The sequence below is a fragment of the Salvelinus sp. IW2-2015 genome, linkage group LG6.2 (genome assembly GCF_002910315.2).
Source record: "Salvelinus sp. IW2-2015 linkage group LG6.2, ASM291031v2, whole genome shotgun sequence".
NCBI classification, from domain to species: domain Eukaryota; kingdom Metazoa; phylum Chordata; class Actinopteri; order Salmoniformes; family Salmonidae; genus Salvelinus; species Salvelinus sp. IW2-2015.
This window is the reverse complement of record NC_036846.1, coordinates 15,393,164-15,413,373: the sequence shown is the minus strand read 5'-3', so window position 1 is coordinate 15,413,373 and position 20,210 is coordinate 15,393,164. Positions and strand designations below refer to the sequence as shown.

Genomic DNA, 20,210 nt, shown 5'->3' with positions numbered 1-20,210 from the left:
ACATAGAAACACATAACATAGAAATGCCCACCCACACTCACGCCCTGACCGACTAACACATACAAAACAACAGAAAACAGGTCAGGAACGTGACAACAACATGGGGAATATGTTAATTTGAATTCCATCCTTGTTTTATTACTGAACTATGGAACATGATTTGCATCATTCAAATCAAGAGTGTATCCCGAAGTTGTTGGGTTTGTTTGATCCCCTCGCCACTCTCAAAGTCACCCTCTGAGTTTCGTTAGTTACACGTGACAACGGAGGGCCCTCCAAACGAGTTGGTAGGGGCGAGGGGCAGGTTTGGGACTCATCGCATTTGCTTTAGATCTGTGATCATTTTTGTGTAATAGAATGGTTGCCAAAAAAGAGCGGGAACGTGGCGTTGTTTTTCTTTGTCCTTGATAAGGACCAACATAAACTGTCCTTCTTTTGGTCATGGCTGAGTTCCTTCTCTCCTGGTCGTGGTTGGTGGAGCTCCAGCTGAGTTGTGACTAGAGAATTAAATAAGAGATGTGGGATGGGAAGCGCCTGAAGTAAAGCCGGAGCAACACCTAACACCTAATAAGTTTGGCAATTGAGAAGAAAGCACATTAGACCTTTGATATTAATGGCCCAGACACCTCCCCAAAACAACGTATGGAGCCACTGGTAGTCCACTGTTGACTGGCAGCAGCTTTGGCCTTTAAGTCAGCTTGAATAGCTGATGCATTTCAATGGACAAATGCCTCCATTGTCCAGAGCTGAAGACAAACGTGAGGTCTACACCCATTTTTGTCTCTACAAAAGCATATATACTGTATTCATGATCCCTAATTCAGTCCATAATTCATGTGTCTGAACTGAGATCTGATGTTGCTTTAGTGGCAACTCAAGCCTTTGCTATTTGATGGTGCTGGACTCTCTGGGCAGACATTTTGTTAGCTTCCAAATTAATCCCCCTGTGAAAGTGTTGTGGGGTTCCTGAACTGGTCCCATGGTCCCATAGGATCCAGTTAATTGGAATAGGGGGCCACAATGAGGCCTGTCCCTCTGCAGGAGAAGCAGCTGCAGTTCCTTTTGAAAGAATGAGGTCGGTGCAGAAATGGAGATCGGTGGCCGTGATTGGGGAAGGGAGGAGGGGGAGGCTGGCGCACCCAAAAGGACAGGCGACAAACTGTTTTGTATTGGAGGAATTTTGGGCTGTCGAAGGTGGTGCCCCCCTCTACAGTGCATGGCTGTGTCAGAATTAAATCATTTTAATTGTTCAATGATTTCCCCTCTGGCAATTTCGCTAAATGATAATTGAAACATTAATAGGACATTAATAGGACGTGTGTCCCGGTAACCTTTGATATAAATCTCTGCGCCGTAATGGGGGACAATTCACCCTGACCAATGGGAATCAGAAGTAATTAAATATGAGACAAGTGCCATTTGGGGATGGCTTAAATTACAAATACGGCTAACGATTTGCAAATACAGCTAATAAACTCGGGACTCGGTTGATAGAGAAGGGCACTTTTTTCACACACGGCTGTGAGTCTGTGTGTGTGTGCATGTGTGGATGTGTGCTATTGTATTGTGCTACATACTGTAGCTTGTTTGTAATGGTAAAAATATACGCTGAGTGTACAAAATATTAGGAAAACCTGCTCTTTCCATGACAGACTAACCAAGTGAATACAATGACCCCCAATAGGGGCCCCAAAAGGTCCACAGACGATGCAATCGCCATCACACTGCCCTACCCCATCTGGACAAGAGGAATACCTATGTAAGAATGCTGTTCATTGACTATAGCTCAGCATTCAGCACCATAATACCCTCCAATCTCATAATTAAGCTTGAGGCCCTGGGTCTCAACCCCGTCCTGTGCAATTGGGTCCTGGACTTCCTGACGGGACACCCACCAGATAGTGAAGGTAGAACACAACATCTCCACTTCGCTGACCCTCAACACTGGGACCCGACAAGGGTGTGTGCTCAGCCCCCTTCTGTACTCCCTGTTCACCCATGACTGTGTGGCCATGCACGCCTCCAACTCAATCATCAAGTTTGCAGAAGACACAACAGTAGTAGGCTTGATTACCAACAATGACGAGACAGCCTACAGGGAGGGGGTGAGGGCTCTCAGAGTGGGTTGTCAGGAAAATAACCTCTCACTCAATGTCAACAAAACAAAGAAGATGATCTTGGACTTCAGGAAACAGCGGGAGCACCCCCCTAACCACATCGACGGGACAGCAGTGGAGAAGGTGGAACGTTTTTTTTTACATTTCTCGGCGTACACATCACTGACAATCTGAAATGGTCCACCCACACAGACAGTGTGGTGAAGAAGACGCAACAGCGCCTCTTCAACCTCAGGAGGCTAAAGAAATTTGGCTTGTCACCTAAAACCCTAACAAACTTTTACAGATGCAAAATTGAGAGCATCCTGCCGGGTTGTATCACCGCCTGGTATGGCAACTGCATTGCCCACAACTGCAGGGCTCTCCAGAGGGTGGTGCGGTCTGCACAACGCATCACCGGGGGCAAACTACAACACCCCAGGACACCTACAGCACCTGATGTCACAGGAAGGCCAAAAAGATCGTCAAAGACAACAATCACCCAATCCTCTGCCTGTTCACCCTGCTAACATCCAGAAGGCTAGGTCAGTACAGGTGCATCAAAGCTGGGACGAGAGACTGAAAAACAGATTCTATCTCAAAGCCATCAGACTGTTAAACAGCCATCACTAGCTGCCTACATACAGACTTGAAATCATTAGCCACTTTAATAAATGCAGCACTAGTCACTTTAATAATGCCACTTAATAATGCTTACATATATTGCATTACTCATCTCATATGTACTGTATATACTGTATTCTGTACCATCTATTGCATCTTAGCCTATGCCGCTCTGTCATTGCTCATCCATATATTTTGATATTCTTATTCCAGACCTTTACTTAGAATTGTGTGTATTAGGTATCTGTTGTGGAATTGTTAGATATTGCTGCACTGTTGGAACTAGAAGCACATCTGCTAAGCATGTGTACAGTACGTGACTAATAAAATGTGATTAAATTTGATCCCTTATTGATGTCACCTGTAAAATCCACTTCAATCAGTGTTAGATGAAGSMGAGGAGACATGCTAAAGAATGATTTTTAAACCTTGAAACAATTGAGACATGGATTGTGTGTGTGTGTGCCATTCAAAGGGTGAATGTGCAAGACAAAAGATTTAACTGCAAGGGGTATGGTAGTCAATGCCAGACACACTGGTTTGAGTGTGTCAAGAACTGCAACGCTGCTGGGTTTTTCACACTCAACAGTTTCCTGCATGTATCAAGAATGGTCCACCACCCAAAGGACATCCAGCCAACTTGACACAACTGTGGGACACCTTGGAGTTAACATAGGCCAGCATCTCTGCGGAACACTTTCAACACCATGCCCAGATGAATTGTGGCTGTTCTGAGGGCAAAATGGGGTGCAACTCAATATTAGGAAGGTGCTCCTAATGTTTTGTGCACTCAGTGACGTTCATACTTTGATCTTAAAGACAATAGCTGCTTGCTCTAAGTTAAAGGGACTGTTATGGGATACCAGGGTAGACCCTATTAGGCATTGAGTGTATACAGTATGTGTGTGCTACTGTATTGTGGTTTTAGCTGGTTTGTAATGGCAATTATGATGATATGCACTCTCTTTGAAGTGCAGCCTTTGACCATAGTTACAACCCTTTCCTGCAGTCAAATGACCAAGTGCCCTCTAGTGGCCTCATGGGTGGAATGTTATTAATATTCCTCATAATTTCATAATTAATACACTTTTTTCTTTTTGGTTCTGTTAATATTCCGTTTTCTGTGATGTATAGGAATGCAAACTCAAAATGGAACACATTTCAACTCTATATCTGACATGGTACAGGTGTTTTTTAAGCCCATAAGCATATGTGAGAGGTGTAGATTTGTTTAAGACTACCAAGAAACACTCTGTTCGATCCTGATTCAGCCCACTGCAGTAAAAGTAAAACCTGGCTAGCTCCAGGTTAAAGACACACTCCAGCTATTTTCCTTTTGAAAAACAATATCCCATGTATAAATAGAGTAATGTACACACACTTAAGGGTACGAAAAATATGTTTTGAGCAAAATTATGTTTCCTTAGACACAAGTCCCGAATGGCGCAGCGGTCTAAGGCACTGCATCTCAGTGCAGGAGGCGTCACTACAGCCCTTGGTTCGATTCCAGGCTGTATCACATCCGGCTGTTATTGGTAGTCCCAATTGTGGGGCACAATTGGCCCAGCGTAGTCCGGATTTGGCCGAGGTAGGCTGTCATTGTAAATAAGAATTTGTTCTTAACTGACTTGCCTAGTTAATAGAAAATATTTAAAAATAAACTTCATGGAGTAGGCCATTCAATGAGTTGGCCTGATGGTACCCTCTGGTGTCATCAGCCTCCTCCATGCTTGAGGAACAATAGAGGAGCAATATAGAACAAAGAAGAAAGCCCTCCCACCCTGCTGTCAGAGGACACCAAAAATGTAGATGTCTTTTGTTAAGTAAATCGGTTGATGAATGAGCTGAAAAGGATACTGGAGTAGGACTGTAAATGTGAAGAACCCAGGGGTCTAAACAGTATTAGAACAGCATGAATTATCTAAATGAATGGGGGCAGGGCTACTGCTAGCATGCTACTGCCTGTGACGTAGGGGAGGAAAAGTAAGCTGGAGGAAACCAGATTCTCCTAATAGATTAATGGGACTGTAAGCGAGTACGTTTTAAACTACTTTCATGTTGGCTTGACCAGAGGGTAGAGAGGCAATGGCAAATTAACTAGAGAATATAAAAACGACCCCGCTCGCCACACTTATCTGCGAGGGCAGCTGTGTGGCATCAATTTTATCCCCATGCTTTGGGGGTTCTCTTCTTTGTCTCCTCCTCCTCCTCTTCCATTAAGCTGTAGTTGTAGAATGTCTCCTTGTCAACCTGCATTTTCTCATTTGGAGCATCAATCCATTACAACTCGCCCAAGGGAGTCATCTGCACCTATGGGGGAGGTGAAGAGTGGAAGCACCATTGAGTGAATATGTCAAGGATAGAGAAAGAGTAGGAGTGGCAGATGAGTGAGGTCCTGACATAGCTTTTCACTTATTTCATAGCTTCAGGCTCTTCAGTGCATCAAAGGCAACTAATCAATTAATAAGGTTTGTAAGGAGAAAATACTGTCAAAAGGATATTATGTTGCTGGGTACGAATGTGCATTACTCACTCACCTAATGCAAAAGGAATGGCAACGCAAGGCTTCACATGCCTCAATGTCTGTTTCGTGACATCTAAGGAGGAGTTGGTGAATGTTAAATGCCTCTAAAATGGCATGGGTGACCCACTCCTGCAAATGAAAAGGGCTCTGCCATTAGAAATGGACACTTTGGCTGGAGCAGTCCCAAAAGACTGGTTTGCTTTGCAAGCTTGAGGTGTATCTACCGTCCGTCGCCTTATAATGGTGGGCCTTCCTCATTTATTTCCTCAAATTATTCAATCAAAATATCAAAAAAATGATGTCACAGAGCACTTATAACGAGAGAGCAGCACCTGCCTGAAATGCTAATTGCGACCAAAGCCTGAACAGAAACTATTAATTTCCATGTTATCATGATAAATATAATAGTCATCACTCTATGCACTAGCATGACATTTTCAAGGAAGGCTTCCAGACGATATTAAGATCACATTATAGATTTGAACGAATTATGGTAAGACAAAAGATAATAAAAAAATTGATCATTGCAATATGCTGGGAGGCTGTCATGCTCATTAATTTACAACAATGCGCACACACTCTCTCATATCGTTTCAACACACATATATTTCATTATGAGCTATTTGATGGTAATTTTGAGGAGTGTTAATCAAAGACGACTTTCCCTCTCATACTGTACATTCAGGAAAAACAAGGAAACAAAGTGGAGAACATTTAATAGTTTAATAATAAGCTGCTGTATACATTCAGTGATTATTCAGATTTTCATGTTGCCAGAAGCCATGGGGTGAGACCAGCAAAGACATTCAGCTACAAGATCTATTTCGTTGTATGCAAATGTGTCCTTTTTTCATTTACAATTTTCCATGTTGTACATAGTTTAACTGCAAAGCAACTGAAAACCGCATTGCTGATTTGCAATACGGTTCTTCAAAGACCTTAATTTCCTTCAAACATACAATTCCCACCAAATCTGTTTTGGTTGTGATTGTAAGATTTGACTTGTTCTTAATTATATTTTCAAACTCAATTCAAATGAGATGGTACCTGATGACACAACAGTTGAGCATTCCTTCATCCTTAGTCGCTTACTTGAAGTGTCAACAGGGCCCTTACTCTGGTTCGTATCACTAAGGCCAGTTCCGAAGTGAGGAACTTACGGGGAACCTTAGTCCAAAAACAGACACAGAAATAGTTGGAATCATCTCAATAGTTGAAAAAACTATCTTAAACCTCTTCATCTCACTTAAATAAATTAAGCGGTCTTTAAGGTTTTGTTTGTGTCCTTTTTGGTTCATTTTGCTATCTCATTCAAAGCTCAACTGGCACACTGCTGTTGCTGCTGAAATTGCTTTTTTTGTTTTTACATTTTCTATTTGCCCACACAAAAACTTCATGGCACAAGAACTGACCAATAAGAAACTCTTTACAACAAGGTAGACTGCAAGTCAACAGTTGCCAGGGGTAACACAGTAAACAAAAGAATCCAAGTTCATTTCAAAAATAAAAAAGAATCATGATCAATAAAAAAGCAAAAATAAATGAATCAACAAAAAGCCAGTTAATTTCAAGTTTAACTTACTGATAAAATAACTAAAATAACTACACAGCATTAAATATTCTCATTATACATTTTTAAATTATTTATAAAATATATTTTGGCATATGTTTTTTTCTTTTTGTGTTTGTGTAACAAACGCTACCGTAGCTTCAGCTGAACACCGATGTTTATTATTATTATTTTTTACTCTTGAAACAAAACATTAAAGGGATTGTCACATAACAACAGGTTATTAAAAATGATACTAGTATACCCTATACAGAGGTTCACATAGCAAGACGTGAGTGACGATCCCTCTATTCTAGCCCCATAGTCAAAACTCAGAAAAAGTACAAGACCAGAGCACAAAGTTCCTAACTGTGCTCCACTGGCTACAATCAAGATTGGGCACAGGAGATTTCTAAAGCAATGTTTTTTTCCCCCCTCTCCCATACATCTCGGTCGTGACGGAAGTGCCTGGGCAGATAGCGAGTTCATTTAGCTCCATCGGTGATAAGCCATAAATACTGTTCCCCCCCTTCCATTCCGTCTTTACGACTGAGCACCTGTTCAAGACGCGCATGGAGGCAATGGTTCAAAGAAGAACAATCCTGTGTACGTCTGTCTGTTGTCAGCTGTTGCGCTGTGGTGAGCTCACTCTACAAAGGAAACAACAAGTTGATTTGACAGCCGAGCCAAACTGCAAACCAAATGAAGGCAATCTCAGTTAGTGATACAAAAAAGTTCAAAAGGCATAACTGTACTTTTATATCTGTCAGTGTAGGTGTCCAATCCACAAAAATTCGAACAGTGCCAGCCTCGGCGGGGAAAGAGGCCGAATCCGGCCGAAGGGGCACGATTGGGCGTGTCACACAGTCAACAGTAACCTGCCTGTCCACTGGCTGCAGACGGGGTGAGCAGCAAACAAACGGAAAAGCAAACAAGAAATGTACTGCGACTACAACAAAGCCACATCCAAGGCCTTCACTTTTCTTGAGGAACACAACACAAAGCTCAGCATATTCCAGTACGGTTCCATATCTGGGCTGTGTCAGAACTGGTCGTTAGGTACTGTATACTATGCTCAAGATGTCTCTCTTTCTTTCTTTCTTGCCTCGGCTTGAGTTTCTCCTGCGTACACACAGCTATGGCGGAGTATATATATACGTGTTGGTTTATAGTGTGTGTGTGTGTGTGTGTGTGTGTAGGCTCCCCTGAGGCCCGTTAGAGCACAATGTCCTTCAGGCGCTTGCTGCTGGGAGACTCCTTCTCAAGATGGCCGCTGTCGTGGAGGAGCGTGTTGATCTCCCGGACGGCCGGCTCGCTGTCCTTTCCCTCGGGCTGTCGCAGCATGCTGTGGTTGGCGATGCGCTCAGCGTCGCGGCACTTGAGCGTGTTGTAGCCGGATGGCGCCTTGGCCAGCGGGCTTTTCAGGTGCACAGGGGAGGTGATGGGACTGGCTGCTTCGCGCCCGTTGCCCGCCTCACGCACGGCGCCACCGTTGGCCTTGGGGCTGCACACCTGAGACTCCATCATTGTCCGCTTGTTGCCCTTTAGCTCGCCCCGCTCGGGGTCTTCTGGGCCATCCTTGCCGAAGGTGGCAAAAGTCCTTTTGATGGTGCCGGTGCCACAGTCCTCGTAGTGGGGCACATCTACGGTGGTGGCCTCAATAGACAGGGCGATGACGTTGTTACGTGGGTGGCCGTGCTCAGGCGACTTGCCGCGGGCCGGACCAGGCACACGGGGCATCCAGCAGCGGTCCGAATGGCCCAGGATACGACACTCTTCCTGGCAGTGGAAGCCTTCGCTGGGGTCTGCAAAGAGAGGGAAGAAGGGGGTGGGTGGAATGAAAGGGAATAATTAGATTTGTCTGTTGAACTGGCCTATTTGCCAGGACTTTAACTCATTGACACTTTGCTTTCATGGATTTCACCATGCATTCTTTCTTTTCCTTTCATTTTATTTAGCTACATGTCAGAGACTTTAAAAAAATGAAGCAAAGTTTATTCGAACCCAAACAGCCCCAGTTCATATTTTCTGTGGGTAATTTCTCTCTCATGTCTGGTGTTTCTGCCATTTACACAAGACTACAAGACTTGCCGTTACTTCCAGACGAATAGAGATCTGCAAGTTTGAGGCACTTCTAATGCGTCAATTAAAGGACGTACTGTTAAATCAAAGTCCATTTCCAGCTCATGCATAATTGGGTTTTCTGTAGCAACACTTGATGAAAGCCAGGGTTTAAATATTACCACTAAGAGACACCAGCTGCGTTGCCATATCGCTGCCTAGTTCATCTAGCTCAGTCTGTCATCTGGCGCTGAGTTATAAATATCTAATGATGTTTTAATGCTGACAAAAAGTCTGTATTACTACATATCCTTTGTGTCGGAGGGAAGGGCTTTCAGGACGATGTTTGTATCATTAGAACAACAACAAAAAGATCCAAGCACTCTTGTCTGGAACTGAAGAGCTGTCGTCCTCTTCTCTGCCTTTGTTATCTAAGTAAGAACTGTAATTTAGGATTTTTATCCATAGGCCAGTCGAGTGAGTACTTGATGCTGAGGCCTTTGAATCCATACATATTTGATTATTGGCCATCTGGACTGATAACCTAACAAGGGCACATTCAAGACGCTCTCGTGTTTACAAATACCATCAAAGAGTGTTAGCCTCTCACCAAATCACACCCACTCACAAAGCAGGCAAATAATGGCTTTATACAGACATATTGAACACATGTCAAATAATGGCTTTATACAGACATATTGAACACATGTCAAATAATGGCTTTATACAGACATATTGAACACATGGCAAGGGCAAGTGTTGTCATGAGAATCAAAGGATGTCGCATTTGTGAAAAAAGACTGAATATAACATGAATAATATCTACAGTATACTGTAGCTACCATGTTACAGGCCAAATAGACAGTCATTTACCTTAACCATTCATCCTCCCGATTGGTCCTCGCCTCCTAGGGGCAAGGGGCCCTCCTCCCACAAGAGAGGCCCAAGGTGACAGGAAGGGATTGTGGGAAGGAATTGCCATCGACCCTCAGCACGCCACACGTTTAGATCTGGCACTCGCAGCTTGACAGATCACCTAATTAAAATCACTAATTATCTGTTTTCTTCCCCTCTTTTCTGCACTCTGAGGGGCACCTCTGCTTTGGGCGTGCCAATCTATATTTAAAGATTGCCTTCCAGGGACAAGGCTGCCGAAGCTGTCTCCCTCATAAACTGTGATCTGATGAGACTGACACGACTGAATGACTGGCTGGGTTAGTGGGCCATTTGAACCATGCTATGGCTGATCTCAGTATAGGATTATGGGGGTCGTTCATGGCCAGGGACACTAGAGCTCAAGAGGCCAAGCGGGTAGCCAGGACCATGGGTGACCAACGTCAATTCCATCATGAATGTTTCATGGGAGAGCTGTGCTAAACGATTACCTTGAGCTTTGCTGTGTGTGTGTGTAGGTTTGTGTACCTTGACACATATTGACTGTGTCTGCGTACTCTGGCCACACCCTCCCTCACTCCCTTCCTCTCTTCGTACGCACATCCATACCCGCTCCCGCCCACACACTCCGATGTGCACAGGGGAAAATTGTGAAATTAAAAAGGAATAGAAAATAAAGCTCTGGATCGACTGGTGGCTCAAGTGGCCAAAGTTTTGTCTGTAATTACCAGGGTCTGTGAACACACTCAAGTCCACATCTTGAAAAGGGCTTTTCATCACCAATAGTCAATGTCATCACCATGGCAACAAGGGGTTGAGCTTTACCATTATCCATACTGCTCGAGGCAGAGACTGGTTATAGAACACCTGGCATCAAGAGACTGGTTATAGAACACCTGGCATCAAGAGACTGGTTATAGAACACCTGGCATCAAGAGACTGGTATAGAAACCTGGCATCAAGAGAGCTGGTTATAGAACACCTGGCATCAAGAGACTGGTTATAGAACACCTGGCATCAAAGAACTGGTTATAGACACTGGCATCAAAAACTGGTTATAGAACACCTGGCATCAAGAGACTGGTTATAGAACACCTGGCATCAAAAGACTGGTTATAGAACACCTGGCATCAAGAGACTGGTTATAGAACACCTGGCATCAAAAACTGGTTAGAACACCTGGCATCAAGAGACTGGTTATAGAACACCTGGCATCAAGAGACTGGTTATAGAACACCTGGCCTAAGAGACTGGTTATAGAACACCTGGCATCAAGAGACTGGTTATAGAACACCTGGCATCAAACGACTGGTTATAGAACACCTGGCATCAAGAGACTGGTTATAGAACACCTGACATCAAGAGACTGTTATAGAAACCTGGCATTCAAGAGACTGGTTATAGAACACCTGGCATCAAAGGACTGGTTATAGAACACCTGGCATCAAGAGGAACTGGTTATAGAAACATGGCATCAAGACTGGTTATAGAAACCTGGATCAAAAAACTGGTATAGAACACCTGGCATCAAGAGACTGGTTATAGAACACCTGCATCAAGAGACTGTTTAGAACACCTGGCATCAAGAGACTGGTTATAGAACACTGGCATCAAGAGACTGGTTATAGAACACCTGGCATCAAAGACTGGTTATAGAACACCTGGCATCAAGAGACTGGTTATAGAACACCTGACATCAAGAGACTGGTTATAGAAAACCTGGATCAAGAGACTGGTATAGAACACTGCATCAAGAGACTGGTTATAGAACACCTGGCATCAAGAGACTGGTTATAAGAACACTGGCATCAAGAGACTGGTTATAGAACACTGGCATCAAGAGACTGGTTATAGAACACCTGGCTCAAGAGACTGGTTATAGAACACACTGGCATCAAGAGACTGGTTATAGAACACCTGGCACTCAAGAGACTGGTTATAGAACACTGGCATCAAGAGACTGGTTATAGAACACCTGGCATCAAGAGACTGGTTATAGAACACTGGCATCAAGGACTGGTTATAGAACACCTGGCATCAAGAGACTGGTTATAGAACACCTGGCATCAAGAGACTGGTTATAGAACACTGGCATCAAGAGACTGGTTATAGAACACCTGGCATCAAAGAGACCCTGGTTATAGAACACCTGGCATCAAGAGACTGGTTATAGAACACCTGGCATCAAGAGACTGGTTATAGAACACCTGACATATTGCACAATACCAATCTCCCCTTCAAAACTTCTGCTCTCTTATGAGGCTCTTCCTTATTTTCCAGGGGACTTGGATTGATAGATTTGAAACTTGTTTTCCCGCAGCCTGACTGAATGGTCTCAGGACACAAAGAAGACATAATCAAACACTACGCTTTATACTGAGTCGTCCATGCAACAGCAGTGAATAAACCCCTTTTCTCACCCCCTTCCTTTAGGGGGATCTCCGAAGAGAGAGCGGTTCTGTTGTAACTGACATCGTTCTGAAAGCCTGAGCGCCATCAACAGAACATTCACATCCTGCCTCTGCTTAGAGGCTCCCCACACAAGCAGATGTCGTTGTCAAAGGTCCCCTAGAAGACGACAGAACAACATTGAAAAGAAAGAAAAAGAAAGGAGAGCGACGGGCCATCGGTCAACCCCTGACAAAGCCCAATCTCTTACTGGGAAAAATCTAAAGAAGCTAAATCTAATGCTCACAAACAAAGCAATTAAAAGCTCTTTATAGCTCTGCCGAGGTCTGAAACACCACAAGCCAAGAGGAAGACCAAGAAGGAGGCACCCTCCTGCTGTGAATGCCTATTGAAAGTCATCAGGAAAATAAGCTTGCTAATCAGTTACGGGAAAAAGACTTAAAGTACAGAGCGGTTCTATATCAGTAGGAACATTTCCTAACTAGGATTTAATACCTATTAATTACTGAGGGCACTCCGTCGGGAGCCGGAAGCTCGCCTGTGTTTTTCAGTCATTCCAGATTTGAAATAGAAATTAAGTTAAATGGAGAGAAGGGGAAAATAACAAAATCACAAGGATCCAAGTCCCTCAGCACTGCTGACAAATCGGAAATGTTGTGCTTTTAATTCCGAATTGGGAGTTCCAAAAAGTATCAAAGGCTTTGGGGAGCACTTTAAATATGTATGTCCTTATGCACACGTTGAACGGTGTTGGCGATTAATAAATATTGCCACTTCAAATTCAAAAGCCGTAATTTCCTGGTAGATATCGTCTGTGTTTTACCTGGAATAACATCAGTTTACATCAGCATGAAGAAGAGAGCCCACCTGTTCCCCCTCACTCCAGCATCCTCGGCTGTATTCATGCACTAGTAGCCTCGCTCATTCAATCGCCTCACTTCCTGTCCCCATCCTCATTCACGGGAAGGAGTTACAACCTTAGGTCTCGACAGATAGGAAGTCAGCGGGTGGCTCTATGAGCCTTGCACAGCCATCCCTCAGTTTACCGTTGCTAGTGGGGTTTAACGATCCTCCCTAGTCGCACACCTGGAGGGGCTATTTGTTTGTGGCTAATGTAGCAAAAGTGAGAGAATCTTCTGAATCGGTGAACGGCTAAGGATGAAATATCCTAACAGTGAACACATAAGGGAAGTATTTTTATCATATGGAGAAAAGACTACCCCCTAAACTCGTCCTGTTTGGCAGGGTAATGTGGTCTCACTTGAAAAACAAACACTGTTTTCCCTCCAAAAAGTTAAAAAAGAGATCCTCCAGGTTCAAAACAGTGATGTAATCCTACAACATGAGGGGGAGGAAGGCAGAGTAATGTCCTAACTAGAAAGCCAGTGGTGACTTGATGCAAACCCAGATTCTGGAGACTACGCACACTCTGTTTCTATTGGAGGGCTTAATTGCGGCCATAGGGCTGTGAGATCCTCTGTATGACACCATTCAGTCAGTTTGGGTTTGCTGAACGATGAGCCCTAAAAAGAATTTAGAGCAGTAAGAGTCTATAAAAAGTAGTATTAGAAAAAGGTGGATGAGGATATATGCTTCAAGATAATTGGATATACTAATAGTCTCCCTATGGGTAAGACCACTTTATTTAGCAATGATTAGAGCAATTTATAATGATTACAATAACCCAATAATACCGTAGCAACACTTTATGCTGACCCAAAATACAGGAAATCGTCAGACGATATCATGTCCAAATCATTCATCAGACGCTACTTTCAACTTTTCATTTATTTCGCCCTCAAAAAGCTTTACTTTCTACTGTCAGTCTGTGGTTGTTGTTTCACCCCCATGCCATCGTTGATATTGCTGTCTCTGTCCAATTGCTGAAACAATGCATTTGAAGATTATCTTTGCGAGAGGACAAAATAATAGTCTCTGAGAGAGAGCGAAAGAGCAAACCGCCATGGTTGCCATTTTGTTTTGTCTCTTTCACATCGCTGCATGAGTGGTGCTGGTTGTGGCTGACTGGTATGAAATGAGAATGAAATCAACAGAGCAGTTATCCACCCGCTGACCCATTTAAGGACAAGGCTGGTGGCGGACCGCCTCTCTTCCTCCATGTCTGTCTGTCTGTCTGTCTGTCTGTCTGTCTGTCTGTCTGTCTGTCTGTCTGTCTGTCTGTCTGTCTGTCTGTCTGTCTGTCTGTCTGTCTGTTGTCTGTCCTGTCTGTCTGTCTGTCTGTCTGTCTGTCTGTCTGTCTGTCTGTGTGACATTACTCCTCATGCACCACAAACCAAGCCGCTGCGTTTCCTGCACTCGAAGTGCCAGTCCCTATCTGTGACAGTGGAATTGCTGTTTTGTAATTGCTCTCCATATTCATTTTCCATTCTACCAGCCACACACTAAATTATCAAGATTACATCTAAATTGTTGCCGCAGCCTCTCAATGCTCAACCGCTAATGCAGAAGCTCCCTCAGCAGACAAATTAGAGAGAGGAATTTCAGAAACAGGGAACTGGTGGAATTGAGTGTCTGTGTGGTTGGTTGGTGCTGGAGCTGAATTTGAATTCTCAGGCAACCTTGGACTGTACTGAAAACCTGGGTTGTGTTCATTAGGCACCAAAACGGAAGAAAACAGTACCCCAATGAGCACAACCCTGATTAACTTGGTCGTGGCTTACCTAGACACAGTGGGTCAGGGCCTTTACAGGTTTGTCTGCTTTAGCTAGTGCTAGGGGTATCGCTTTCTGGTCTGCTTTAGCTAGTGCTAGGGCTAACTCTATTTTCCATCCTAACACTGGGCTTGAGCGGGGCCTGCCAGTGAGGCAGTCTCCCCCACTACTACCCACCAGGGAGTCCAAGCGCTGCTGTCAACCCAGCCAGCCAATTCAGTCGGCCGGTGCCATTAATCAGCCGCGAGCCCTGGCTCTTACAGGAGCGCAAGATGGAGTGTGATGGTCTTGTTTTTACAAACAGTGGAGGGGCACCCTTACCGCGCCGCACAAGCCCATCATTCTCCCAGCACCGTCACAGAAGCCGAGGCCTATCCCTCCACTCATTCCTCTCCCTCCACTGCCTCCTACTCCCAACAGCATCTGGTTCACTCTACTCCGTCCTCCTCCTCCTCCTCCCATCCATGAGTCCATCTCTCCTCCCCATGCTCTGTTTTCCCTCCTTCCTCTCTCCTCCTTCCTCTCCTCGTCTCTTGTTTTCTCTCTTGTCTCACATACAGCACATCGCTTTTATTAAATCTGCCCTTCCCAAAAATCTCTCCTTTTTTGTTATCTGTATCTGACCCCTCCAGACTTCCTCTTCCTCTCATCCTCTTTTCCATCAGTCAGATTATTAATTATGGAGGAAATTAGAGTCGCTGGGAAGCCATGTTAAGACTGTCGTACGGATTGGGAACCATGAGAGCTGGGTTTCATGCTGCTCTAGCTGGTTCCATTTTGGAGCATTAGTACCAGTCAATTTATCAAGGAAGTGATTTGCTACCTAGTCTGCCGAGCGGATGGGTAAGTGTGTCTGACAGGCCAGTCTCTTCCGTGAACGCCCCGGGTGCGGCTTGTCGGCGGCTAACGCAAGCTGACAGGTTAACTTATATCTCCGGTCAACACCAACAACCACCACCACGGCCGTTGCCTATTTCTTTTACAAGTAGTGTTTTCATTCATTATTTTGAAAGCCACACGGTAAATCATGCCAAATTCAAGAAGAGCATTTTTCCTCCAACCATCCCCTGCCTCCTCTCCCCTCTTTCCTCCATTTTCCCCCTCCCTTTTCATTCTGCTGCTCCATCAACCCCCGGCGCGTGTGCATTCCATCACAGGTTCCCCCTGTTTTAAAGAATGAATCTCCAAACCGGTGTTGACAAACAATGCAGTGGCTTCTAAATTGGTACAAACAGCATCTGTTTAACAGCTGTGTAACTGCGGTGGGGAGAAGAGAAGAGAGAAGGAGAAAAAAAAGCAAAAGCATTTGCTGTTTTTATAAATCACTTTGTCATCACTGCCTACTGCACTGTTTTGTTCAAAGGCAGAAGCGGCGAGCCAATGGACTGCTTGATATAGTGGTAACGAGCACGAGCTCGTTGTCATGATGACATACGCACGGTGGGCTGGTGGGACGGTTTTTCCACGCGCCCTGTCTGGCGACTAATTCTATTTTGCTGGGAGGCACATTTCCACACCCTATCATACAGTGTTTTATATATACCCCCGGAGCCAGCGATGGCATTTTTTGTACAGGCTTCTGTGACCTCTAGTTGCCATTGATGGTTATATCTCCTACACTCTTAGAAAAAAAGGTTCTAAAAGGGTTCTTCGGCTGTCCCCATAGGAGAACCCTTTGAAGAAACCTTTTGGTTCCAGGTAGAATCCTATTGGGTTCCATGTAGAACCCTTTCCACAGAGGGTTTTACATGGAACACAAAATAGTTCTACCTGGAACCAAAAAGGGTTCTCCTATGGGGACAGCCGAAGAACCATTTTAGAACCCTTTTTTCTAAGAGTGTAGGAGATATAACCATCAATGGCAACTAGAGGTCACAGAAGCCTGTACAAAAAATGCCATCGCTGGCTCCGGGAGCTTAGCCTTTACTGGGAACGTGGAGTATGGAGATAGAGGGAGATAGGGGACACTCAGAGGGGCAGGTTTCATTGTGATCATGACTGATCTGGTGTGATGTAGGCGACTTGGATCAGTACGTTGTAATAATTCATGCGYMGGGGGGGGGGGGGGMGTTAATACGCTGTGTGAGCTGCCCGGGGCTCTGATTCGACGACAGCCCATCTCGACTGGATCTTAAACAGGCGTACATGCATGGAGAGTTAAGCTAAGATGAGTTGAGCTGGGCTGAACCAGGACAAACCGGGCTAAGAGGGTAGTGGAGGACTCCACACACACACATAGCCAGGTCAACCTATCAGAGCCTTAACTGTATAGCATCATGGGCAACCGGCTCATTAGATACAGAAGAAGCCATTGTAGTGGTGCTCACCCACTAAAGTTGGCATCCTAATGGCAAGCCCTCAGATTAACCTGGCTCACTGCAGGCCCACAACAACAGTGGAAGGCACCCCTAGAACACACATTTCCTCTCCATAATGGCATCGGCAGCGGAAGGAAGGACATCTTTAAATACACTGTATCAAATGGCGCATTTCTGCTGTGTTTAAGCTTGACCGAGCTAGCGAGCTAATTTGCTTGGCAAAAACCCTTGAGTCTGAGAGAGGGAGCGAGGGGGGACAAACGCAGACAGTAAATTACATCTGTGGTGGGGAGACAAGGAAGAGCTGGGCTTTTGGGGTTGAGGGATGGAGAGGGAAGAGTAGGGTGAGGCAGGAGGGTTTTAACCGATCGGCAGTGTAGGCAGGATGAAATGATCTGTGAGAAAAGAACAGGAAAAGCTGAGGTCCTGAGGTTTTCTACTCATCTCCAGGGAGACACTTATTGGACAGTTCTCAAATTAGTCTATTTGTGGAGTTTGTAGAACCAAAGTTGGAATATATTAGAATAGTATTTTCAGGAACACTACTGTAACAAAGGACAACGTCGATGTGTAACGTGCTGCACATGCTACTAAACACTACTATTTTATTGAGATGATTTCAGTATTGCAATACACGTTCATGCCCTAGCACAATCTAACACATGACCAAATAATGTTGAGGGGAATGGATGTGCGATTGGGCATTGACAGACAACATCTTCCAATATACCTCAGGTCAATGCACTTTACACATAGCAACTCCACTCTCACCCTAGTGTGACCATAAACCAACCCTTACATTTTGTATTTTATTGTGTGGTGTTTTATTCGCTCAGGAAACCCAACACAATAGCTCAGTACCCATCAGACCATGAACCCACCTGGACATCCGGCAGCCTGAGCTCAACAAATCAATGTGTCTTTCTCTAAACAGCTGGGCCCAGCACACCGAGGCATAGAATACACTAACATCTCCAGACTCCTTGGCTTCATCCCAAATGGTACCCTTTTCCATATAAAGTGCACTACTTTTGACCAGAGCTCTATGGCTCTGCCTATGGGCCCTGGTCAAACGTTGTGCACTAAATAGGGAGTAGGGCGCAATTTAGGACGCATCCCATCTCCGTCTCTTCCCAGCGAGACTCGGCACTGCTTGAACAGAGGCCCCTTACATAATTAATGTAATGTGCCATCTCATTCAGTCATGTTCACTCTGTGTCAGCCGGGACTATGTGTTTTATATTCCGCTTTATCTCTCTGCAGAAAGATACACGAGCATTCTCTCTCTCTCCCTAACTCTCGCTCACACACACTCTTCCTGTATCTCTCTCTCTCTCTTTCTCCTGTTATTATTTCTTACATTGTCTCCATATCTTTCCACATCCCTTTTTTCCTGCTCACTTGAACAATCTATGGAAGTAGGACAACGTGGGGGGCTGCCGAGTGTGCTGGGCTGGTTTGGCTGTGCATGCAGAAAACACTGCTGGAATGGCCCCCTGGGGAGAGGCTAGCGGTCCAGTAGAGAGGCTTGATAAGAGAGAGACCTAGTCAGCCAGCTCTGCCTGGCGCGGGTCAACCTAACTTTCACAGCACCGGTTCAATGGACCAACCCCTAGCCAAGGTAAAGTCCTGGGGAATTTTTATGAGAGGAAAACAGAAGGAAAAAGAAACAATTACCATTATCGCCGCGGCAACGGCAGCAGCACTCCCTGCCATCCCCCACACCTTAGTATTACATACAGACACATTGAGGCTAATGTTGCACAGGGGCTTGTTGTGATTTTCTCCAGCCACAAAAGGCCATTTTTGTTTGGTGTCTGGAGAACTGCTGTTTCTATCCGAGGGTCTCCATTATTCATAGCTGAGAGGGGCCTCGCTGTGATGGCACATAATAGCACTGAGCCCATGGCAACACCACTCAGTATTTTCTACCATTTCTCTAGCCACTGCCACTACAGCGGAGAGGGAGTCTCTAACATTTCTCTAGCCACTACAGCATAGAGGGGTCTCTACCATTTCTCTATCCACTACAGCATAGAGGGGTCTCTACCATTTCTCTAGCCACTGCCACTACAGCATAGAGGGGTCTCTAACATTTCTCTAGCCACTGCCACTACAGCAGAGAGGGGGTCTCTACCATTTCTCTATCCACTACAGCGGAGAGGGGGTCTCTGACATTTCTCTAGCCACTACAGAAGAAAGGGGGTCTCTAACATTTCTCTAGCCACTACAGCAGAGAGGGGGTCTCTAACATTTCTCTATCCACTACAGCGGAGAGGGAGTCTCTAACATTTCTCTAGCCACTACAGCGGAGAGGGGGTCTCTAACATTTCTCTAGCCACTACAACGGAGAGGGGGTCTCTAACATTTCTCTAGCCACTACAGCATAAGAGGTCTTCTAACCATTCTCTAGCCACTTGCCACTACAGCAGAGAGGGGCTCTACCATTTCTCTAGCCACTGCCACTACAGCAGAGAGGGTCTCTACATCTCTCTAGCCACTACAGCAGTAGAGGGGTCTCTACCATTTCCTAGCACTACAGCATAGGGGGTCTCTACATTCTCTAGCACTGCCACTACAGCAGAGAGGGGTCTCTACCATTTCTCTAGCCACTGCCACTACAGCAGAGAGGGTCTCTACCATTTCTCTAGCCACTACAGCATAGAGGGGTCTCTACCATTTCTCTAGCCACTACAGCAGAGAGGTGTCTCTTACCATTTCTCTATCCACTACAGCGGAGAGGGGGTCTCTCTAACATTTCTCTATCCACTACAGCGGAGAGGGGGTCTCTAACATTTCGCTATCCACTACAGCAGAGAGGGGGTCTCTAACATTCTCTTAGCCACTACAGCAGAGAAGGGGTCTCTAACATTTCTCTATCCACTACAGCAGAGAGGGGTCTCTAACATTTTCTCTATCCACTACAGCAGAGAGGGGGTCTCTAACATTTCTCTATCCACTACAGAAGAAAGGGGGTCTCTAACATTTCTCTAGCCACTACAGCAGACAGGGGGTCTCTAACATTTCTCTATCCCACTACAGCGGAGAGGGGGTCTCTAACAT

The 20,210-nt window shown here is 45.1% G+C and overlaps 1 protein-coding gene across 6 annotated transcripts in view; it reads right to left on the bottom strand.

The window, feature by feature from the left end:
• Positions 1 to 5,948: 5,948 nt before the first annotated feature.
• The window catches only part of pcdh19 (protocadherin 19), a 108,512-nt gene continuing 94,250 nt past the window's right edge, over positions 5,949 to 20,210 (bottom strand). For all 6 annotated transcript variants that reach the window (XM_023990272.2, XM_023990273.2, XM_023990276.2 and 3 more), the window contains exon 5: positions 5,949 to 8,598. In XM_023990272.2, coding sequence (XP_023846040.1) covers positions 8,009 to 8,598 — 590 coding nt within the window. In that variant the 3' untranslated portion in view covers positions 5,949 to 8,008. The remainder of the gene's footprint in view (positions 8,599 to 20,210) is intronic.